The 9,697-nt window shown below is 42.9% G+C and overlaps 1 protein-coding gene across 1 annotated transcript in view; it reads right to left on the reverse strand.

Annotated features, from left to right (window-relative positions):
- The window catches only part of LOC112236489 (neuronal vesicle trafficking-associated protein 2), a 45,452-nt gene extending 44,486 nt beyond the window's left edge, over window positions 1-966 (reverse strand). The window contains exons 1-2 of the mRNA XM_024405079.2: window positions 752-966; window positions 105-271 (exon numbers count right to left, since the gene is read on the reverse strand). Coding sequence (XP_024260847.1) covers window positions 105-233 — 129 coding nt within the window. The 5' untranslated portion in view covers window positions 234-271; window positions 752-966. The remainder of the gene's footprint in view (window positions 1-104; window positions 272-751) is intronic.
- Window positions 967-9,697: the final 8,731 nt, after the last annotated feature.

Below are 9,697 nucleotides of genomic sequence, written 5' to 3' on the forward strand. Positions count from 1 at the left end.
GATGACAGAAAGATGGGATTTCTGTTCAATTACGTAATGGCAATGGCAATAAATCAAGGATTGAGTCGGAGAGGAGAGCAGAGCAGACAGATAGTCCATTTTACCTTGTCTGGGGCTCCATACTGGAGGTTACCGACGTCCAGAGGGGTGATGAGCGGCACGTTTTGGAAGCCATCCTCCACACTGACCGGTTTAGCGCCTTTGTCTTCTAGATTGCTCCCCAGTTTAACCATCTTTACTAATAGAAAATAGTACACTTCTCAAGCAGATGCTGTAAATATAACAAAAACTATGTTAGTTCATTGTTCGTGTGTCATTTATCAAACAATAAAACATCTACTGACCACGCAAATCGATACGTTTGTTATTTAATCCAACCAAGTTTATTTAAACATTTAAATGACCTACATTGGATTTCAACTTTAACTTCATAACGACATCAGATATTGTAACAGGGTAATAAGACGCTATGAAATCCCGTTTAATTATTCAAAATATTTGATAAATTAAATATGTGGGTGTGCAGGCTAACTTGAGATATCATTTCCCCCATCTAATTTATCAAAATTAATATATTCTACATTTAAAAAAGGTGGAAAATCACCTTTTCCAACGCCATGGAGCAGGCATCAAAATAAATACTATGTTATCGAGCTAATGTTCATAGGGCTACACCTGCAGTAACCTAGCCTAGACTACTTCGTCCTTAGCGTCCAAAAACAGAATATGTCAAATAAAAACATCTACTTACGATGGACACACTTCTATAAATCCTTTTTCGTTTCTTCGTCTGCTATTTTGTAGGCTAATATCTAAGACGCGAGGCAAGGAACGCAGAAGCAGGCAGACCGGGCTAAAACGCAATCAAAGCTTGGTGGTGCTGATGCGAGAAAGTAGGCAGAGACTAGCAGATCACATAGGCAGCCCAGCCCCCAAACCCAAACACTGCCTCCTCACTTTATACTTGCAAACGGCACCACTAGGTGGATTTTTGAATGAAATCCCACATTTGTTTTGGCCGATTTGAATAAAACCACAAACCTCACTCAGATGTATTTTATTAGTCTTTATCGCCATCTAGGGACCTGACGCTATAACTGTGCGGCAGGGTAAGGTAGTAACGGATTACATGTTTCGGGATAGCTAAATTAATAAATAACTGTAATCAACCCGGAATATATAAAAAAAAATGTCTAATCGGATTACAGTAAATAATCCGCCCAACATTTACGGTGCATGTCTGTATCTCTCCCCCTGCATAAAAAAATAGCCATCTCTATAAAACTGCCTTCACATCATCTAGTAACTTTGTAAATAACAGCATATATGACTGGGGAAATCCACTTGAACGCCAATTCAATTGATAATTACAAGTGGGAAACTCATCTATCATCCCCGTTCTCCCCTGCACATCTCTGACGTTATTTGTCAACAAAAAAATACATTAAGCATGGCGGCGTCATCAGCAGTAGTTTATTGATTCTGTTCATCTTCCTTTTGATTTAGAAAGTGAAAGCAGCTCTGGATATACTTTTCGTCGGCCAAAAAAAGAGCAAAACACTCACAAACCTTCTAATGACCACCATGTTTGATGGTATTTCCCAGTTCAAAACGTGAAAGCAGACAACTCGTATTTACGACTTCGCAACTGGTAATTACCACATTCCCACTTGGTTAGAAAGTAGAATTGAGGAGCAGTTAAGTATAACTGAGGAGAAATAACATTAAAATGGACATTGCCAGTACCGTTTCTAGACATAAACGGTCACTTCAACAGTCATTGGCCTCAACTCAATGTATTGTTTAGTTCAGGATTGATAGTAGGACACACAACTAACAATTTCATAGTGCTTCAGCAGTTTGGTAGTGTCAGCAGTTTTCGGCTTGTTATGTCAGTCGCTGAAGTTAACTCAATTAGCCCATGTCAGCTAACATTAGTCTTGACAGCTATCTAAACCTTTTAATGATCATGGCCGAATTACTGACCGGGCAACCAAGCTACCTAGGCACCATCACCTCCAGGGGTCCCCCATTGATTTAGTCACTCTCACTCAGATATCATATGAACATTGCATAAGACAGGTTTAAAGGAACTTATATCTTGTCTTGCCTGATCATGATATATATTATAACTTAAATAACTTAAATAATTGAAATAATTGAAAATGTTAGCGTATGTTTTTTCTGTCTGTATGTACAGTGCATTCGGAAAGTACAGTGCCTTGCAAAAGTATTTATTCCCCTTGGCATTTTTACTATTTCGTTGTGTTACAACCTGTAATTTATATTTATTTTTATTTTTATTTCTTGTAATGGACATACACAAAATAGTCCAAATTGGTGAAGTGAAATGGAAAAAATAATTTGTTAAAAAGGAATCTGAAGGGGGAAAAAAACAGAAAAGTGATGGTGCATATGTATTCACCTCCTTTGCTATGAAGCCCCTAAATAAGATCTGGTGCAACCAATTACCTTCAGGAGGCACATACTTAGTTAAATAAAGTCCACCTGTGTGCAATCTAAGTGTCACATGACCTGTCACATGATCTCAGTATATATACACCTGTGCTGAAAGGCCCCAGAGTCTGCAACACCACTAAGCAAGAGGCACCACCAAGCAAGCGGCACCATGAAGACCAAGGAGCTCTCCAAACAGGACAGGGACAAAGTTGTTAATAAGTACAGATCAGGGTTGGGTTATAAAAAAATATCAGAAACTTTGAGCATCCCACAGAGCACCATGAAATCAATTATTAAAAAATAGAAAGAATATGGCACTACAACAAACCTGCCAAGAGAGGGCCGCCCACCAAAACTCACGGACCAGGCAAGGAGGGCATTAATCAGAGAGTCAACAAAGACGGAGATTGGAGTATCTGTCCATAGGATCACTTTAAGTCGTACACTCCACAGAGCTGGGCTTTACGGAAGAGTGGCCAGAAAAAAAAGCCATTGCTTCAAGAAAAAAATGTGCAAACACGTTTGGTGTTTGCCAAAAGGCATGTGGGAGACTCCCCAAACATATGGAAGAAGGTACTCTGGTCAGATGAGACTAGAATTGAGCTTTTTGGCCATCAGTGAAAACGCTATGACTGGCACAAACCCAACACCACTCACCCCCCCGAGAACACCATCCCCACAGTGAAGCATGGTTGTGGCAGCATCATGCTGTGGGGTTGTTTTTCATCAGCAGGGACTGGGAAACTGATCCGAATTGAAGGAATGATGGATGGCGCTAAGTGTACAGGGAAATAAAGGGAAATTCTTGAGGGAAACCTGTTTCAGTCTTCCAGTGATTTGAGACTGGGACGGAGGTTCACCTTCCAGCAGGACAATGACCCTAAGCATACTGCTAAAGCAAAACTTGAATGGTTTAAGGGAGAAAAAAATGTATGTCTTGGAATGGCCTAGTCAAAAGCCGAGACTTCAATCCAGTCGAGAATCTATGGTATGACTTAAAGATTGCTGTACACCAGCGGAACCCATCCAACTTGAAGGAGCTGGAGCAGTTTTTCCTTGAAGAATGGGCAAAAATCCCAGTGGCTAGATGTGCCAAGCTTATAGAGACATACCCCAAGAGACTTGTAGCTGTAATTGCTGCAAAAGGTGGCTTTACAAAGTATTGGCTTTGGGGGGGTGAAAAGTTATGCATGCTCAAGTTTTCTTATTTCTTGTTTCACAAGAAAAAATATTTTGCATCTTCAAAGTGGTAGGCATGTTGTATAAATCAAATGAAACAAACCCCCCAAAAATCTATTTTAATTCCAGGTTGTAAAACAACAAAATAGGAAAATTACCAAGAGGGTGAATACTTTCGTAAGCCACTGTATTTCCCTCATCAATCTACACACAGGACCCCAAAATGACAAAGCAAAAACAGGTTTTTAGACATGTATAAGATGAGATGAGTAATATAAGATATGTAAACATTATTAAAGTGGCATTATTTAAAGTGAATAGTGATCCATTTATTAATATTTATTTACATTTATTTAACTAGTCAGTTAAGAACAAATTCTTATTAACAATGACAGTCTCCCACGGAACAGTGGGGTAACTGCCTTGTTCATAACGACAAATTTTTACCGTGTCAGCTCGGGGATTCAATCCAGAAACCTTTCAGCTACTAACCCAATGCTCTAACCACGGGGCTACCTGCCGCCCCAGCAGTAAAGTGACCAGCTTTGATGCACCTGTACTGACCTTGCCTTCTGGATGGTAGCGGGGTGAACAGGCTGTGGCTCAGGTGGTTGTTGTCCTTGATGATCTTTTTGGCCTTCCTGTGACATCGGGTGCTATGGTTGTCCTGGAGGGCAGGTAGTTTGCCCCTGGTGATGCGTTGTGCAGACCGCACAACCCTCTGGAGAGCCTTACGATTAAGGGCGGTGCAGTTGCCGTTCCAGGCGGGGATACAGCCCGACAGGATGCTCTCAATTGTGCATCTGTAACAGTTTGTGAGGGTTTTAGGTGACAAGCCAAATTTCTTCAGCCTCCTGAGGTTGGAGTGGCGCTGTTCCACCTTCTTCACCACACTGTCTGTGTGGGTGTACCATTTCAGTTTGTCCGTGATGTGTACGCAGATGAACTTAACTTTCCACCTTCCCCACTACTGTCCAGTCGATGTGGATAGGGTGGTGCTCCCTCTGAAGTCCACGATCATCTCCTCAGTGAGAGGTTGTTTTCCTAACATCACACTCTGAGTGCCCTCACCTCCTCCCTGTAGGCTGTCTTGTCATTGTTGGTAATCAAGCCCACTACTGTTGTGTCATCATCACACTTGATGATTGAGTTGGAGGCGTGCATGGCCACACAGTCATGGGTAAACAGGGAGTACAGGAGAGGGCTGAGCACGCACCCTTGTGGGGTGCGTGCTCAGCCCTCTCCTGTACTCCCTGTTTACAGTGTTGATGATCAGAAAAGTGAAGATGTTGTTTCCTACTTTCACCACCTGGGTGCGGCCCGTCAGAAAGTCCAGTGCGGCCCGTCAGGAAGTCCCAAATGCACAGGGCGGTGTTGAGACCCAGGGCCTCAAGCTTACTGATGAGCTTGGAGGGTACTATGGTGTTGAATGCTGAGCTGTAGTCAATGAACAGCATTCTTGCATTGGTATTCCTCTTTTCTAGATGGTATAGGGAAGTGTGCAGTGTGATGGCAACTGCATCGTCTGTGGACCTGCTGGGGCGGTATGCAAACTGAAGTGGGTCTAGGGTGGCAGGTAAGGTGGAGGTGATATGAACCTTGACTAGTCTCTCAAAGCCACTCATGATGACAGATATGAGTGCTACGGGGCAATAGTCATTTAGTTCAGTTATCTTTACCTTCTTGGGTATAGGAAAAAGGACTACAAAAGGTCCCACAGTTGACACTGCATGTCAGAGCAAAAACCAAGCCATAAGGTCGAAGGAATTATCCGTAGAGCTCCAAGACAGGATTGTGTCGAGGCACAGATCTGGGGAAGGGTATCAAAATATGTCTGTAGATTTGAAGGTCCCCAAGAACACAGTGGCCTCCATCATTCTTAAATAGAATAAGTTTGTAACCACCAAGACTCTTTCGAGAGCTGGCTGCACAGCCAAACTAAGCAATCAGAGGACCCAATGTTCACTCTGACAGATCTCCAGACTTCCTTAGTGGAGATGGGAGAACCTTCCAGAAGGACAACCATCTCTGCAGCACTCTACCAATCAGGCCTTTATAGTAGATTGGCCAGACGGAAGCCACTCCTCAGTAAAAGGCACATGACAGCCCACTTGGAGTTTGCAAAAAGGCACCTAAAGGACTTTCAGATCATAAGAAACAAGATTCTCTGGACTGATGAAACTAAGATTGAAGTCTTTGGCCTGAATGCCAAGCGTCATGTCTGGAGGAAACCTTACATCATCCCTATGGTGAAGCATGGGGGTGGCAGCATCATGCTGTGGGGATGTTTGTCAGTGACAGGGACTGTGACTTGGAGACTAGTCAGGATCGAGGAAAAGATGAACGGAGCAAAGTACAGAGAGATCCTTGATGGAAACCTGCTCCAGAGCGCTCAGGACCTCAGACTGGGGTGAAGGTTCACCTTCCAACAGGACAACGACCCTAAGCACACATCCAAGACAACGCAGGAGTGGTTTCGGGACAAATCTCTGAATGTCCTTTAGTGGCCCAGCCAGAGCCCGATCAAACATCTCTGGAGAGACCTGAAAATAGTTGTACAGCGGCACTCCCCATCCAACCTGACAGAGCTTGAGATGATCTGCAGGGAAGAATGGGAGAAACTCCCCAAATACAGGTGCGCCAAGCTTGTAGCGTCATACCCAAGAAGACTCTATGCTGTCATCGCTGCCAAAGGTGCTTCAACAAAATACTGAGTAAAGTGTCGGGAATACTTATGTAAATGTGAAATTTCAGTTTAAAAAAAATAAAAATATGCAAAAATGTCTAAAACTGTTTTTGCTTTGTCATTATGGGGTATTGTGTGTAGATTGATGAGGGGGGAAAAATATTTAATCCAGAATCCATTTAGAATAAGACTGTAACAAAAGAAAATGTGGAAAAAGCCCAGCGGTCTGAATACTTCCAATGCACTGAATTCTTCACCAGTTTAGGACTGATCAGATAGACACGATACACACAGTGTTCAATAACCTAAGATGTACAATTCCTGTCCTAGAGTACTGATTCTTATCAATGTTCTAACTGAGACAACATGTCCAGGGCAGAGGCCTTGCCTTCCTATGCATTTTACCAGACACCACGACCTAGCTGTGTTTACAGAGTGGTCCATTTCTCTGTGACCTTGTTACTGACTGTGACAGAGGCAGAGAGAGAGAGAGAGAGAAGCAGGCATCCGGTAGCAGAATGGATTGGCTCAGCAGAACCTTTGTCTCCCCTGTGAGATAGACAGGCGTTATGTCATCTGGGTCTTTCATCCAAGCCTTGTGTCACTAATATTCTATGCACACTTCCTGCAGCGGGATAGCCACGCAATGCCATCCAAAACTTTTTCTCTTGCATGACTTATTTGGATGATAGCAAGGTAATTAGATATCAGATGATTTTGTCTACATTGAAGAAAAACACTAGGGGAGAGTTGGGTTAGTTGAGCCACCCCTTGTTTCTAGGAAATCATACACAAAAAGAGGTCGTCATTTCATGGAGTCTGTAAATGAAGAAACCACATACAAAAAAGTGGTGAGCAAGTTAGGTAAAAAAATATATATTTTCACAAAGTCAAATGAATTTATTGTGTTAAAGGTTTCATGATGCTTGTTTCTAAACCAAGGTAGATTGTTTTAAGACTTTAATGCATCTGCTGGAGTCTCTGAAAGCTACAATATGAAATCCTAAAACTACATGACAGTACATCTTTTTAGCTGTGTGGGCTCATATAGTCAAAATGTTTGCCTTGGGTTAAATTGAGCCAATGACCACCATACCCCATTCAAGTGATGATTGCAAAAATGCTATGCATATTAACCATAAAACAGACTAAATGTAATAGTGCATTTGTATTGTTACATCATGTATTAAAAGTAAAACAAGCAGGGGTCTAGCTCCCCCTCCCCTTGAGGTTCTTGAGAAAGAAGACAAGGAAGTGAGAGAAGGGATGAAGTCCATATGAACAGCAGCAAGGGATGAAAGAATAGACTGAATGACACTGAAGATGTACATTAACAAAAAAGACGATTAACATGTATCTGTGTGAAAGGGAGGCTATGACAGAGTAGCAGAGACACACTAGGTCCTATCTGATGACATGGAGTCTCAGCTTGATAAAGAGAGGCTATGATAGAGTAGCAGAGACACACCAGGTCCTATCTGATGACATGGAGTCTCAGCTTGATAAAGAGAGGCTATGATAGAGTAGCAGAGACACACCAGGTCCTATCTGATGACATGGAGTCTCAGCTTGATAAAGAGAGGCTATGATAGAGTAGCAGAGACACACCAGGTCCTATCTGATGACATGGAGTCTCAGCTTGATAAAGAGAGGCTATGATAGAGTAGCAGAGACACACCAGGTCCTATCTGATGACATGGAGTCTGAGCTTGATAAAGAGAGGCTATGACAGAGTAGCAGAGACACACCAGGTCCTATCTGATGACATGGAGTCTGAGCTTGATAAAGAGAGGCTATGACAGAGTAGCAGAGACACACCAGGTCCTATCTGATGACATGGAGTCTCAGCTTGATAAAGAGAGGCTATGACAGAGTAGCAGAGACACACCAGGTCCTATCTGATGATATGGAGTCTCAGCTTGATAAAGAGAGGCTATGACAGAGTAGCAGAGACACACCAGGTCCTATCTGATGATATGGAGTCTCAGCTTGATAAAGAGAGGCTATGACAGAGTAGCAGAGACACACCAGGTCCTATCTGATGACATGGAGTCTGAGCTTGATAAAGAGAGGCTATGACAGAGTAGCAGAGACACACCAGGTCCTATCTGATGATATGGAGTCTGAGCTTGATAAAGAGAGGCTATGACAGAGTAGCAGAGACACACCAGGTCCTATCTGATGATATGGAGTCTCAGGTTGATAAAGAGAGGCTATGACAGAGTAGCAGAGACACACCAGGTCCTATCTGATGACATGGAGTCTCAGCTTGATAAAGAGAGGCTATGATAAGAGAGAGGCTATGATAGAGAGGCTATGATAGAGTAGCAGAGACACACCAGGTCCTATCTGATGACATGGAGTCTCAGCTTGATAAAGAGAGGCTATGACAGAGTAGCAGAGACACACCAGGTCCTATCTGATGACATGGAGTCTGAGCTTGATAAAGAGAGGCTATGACAGAGTAGCAGAGACTATGACAGAGTAGCAGAGACACACCAGGTCCTATCTGATGATATGGAGTCTGAGCTTGATAAAGAGAGGCTATGACAGAGTAGCAGAGACACACCAGGTCCTATCTGATGATATGGAGTCTCAGGTTGATAAAGAGAGGCTATGACAGAGTAGCAGAGACACACCAGGTCCTATCTGATGACATGGAGTCTCAGCTTGATAAAGAGAGGCTATGATAGAGTAGCAGAGACACACCAGGTCCTATCTGATGATATGGAGTCTCAGCTTGATAAAGAGAGGCTATGACAGAGTAGCAGAGACACACCAGGTCCTATCTGATGACATGGAGTCTCAGCTTGATAAAGAGAGGCTATGACAGAGTAGCAGAGACACACCAGGTCCTATCTAATGACATGGAGTCTGAGCTTGATAAAGAGAGGCTATGACAGAGTAGCAGAGACACACCAGGTCCTATCTGATGATATGGAGTCTCAGCTTGATAAAGAGAGGCTATGACAGAGTAGCAGAGACACACCAGGTCCTATCTAATGACATGGAGTCTCAGCTTGATAAAGAGAGGCTATGACAGAGTAGCAGAGACACACCAGGTCCTATCTAATGACATGGAGTCTGAGCTTGATAAAGAGAGGCTATGACAGAGTAGCAGAGACACACCAGGTCCTATCTGATGACATGGAGTCTCAGCTTGATTAACATATCAAGAATCTTACAGACCAGTTTCATGGGCTTTAGTAGCTTCAAATCCAGAGATCTTGCCTACGAATTGGCACATCAAAACAACATCCTTGTCCTGGACAATTGGTCAAGAAATGGAAGGGTAAGTGATGAAATTAAACCAAATCAAATGTTATTTGCCACGTGCCGAAAACAACATGTTTAGACTTTACCGTGAAATGC

The sequence above is a fragment of the Oncorhynchus tshawytscha genome, linkage group LG30 (assembly GCF_018296145.1).
Source record: "Oncorhynchus tshawytscha isolate Ot180627B linkage group LG30, Otsh_v2.0, whole genome shotgun sequence".
Taxonomy (NCBI): domain Eukaryota; kingdom Metazoa; phylum Chordata; class Actinopteri; order Salmoniformes; family Salmonidae; genus Oncorhynchus; species Oncorhynchus tshawytscha.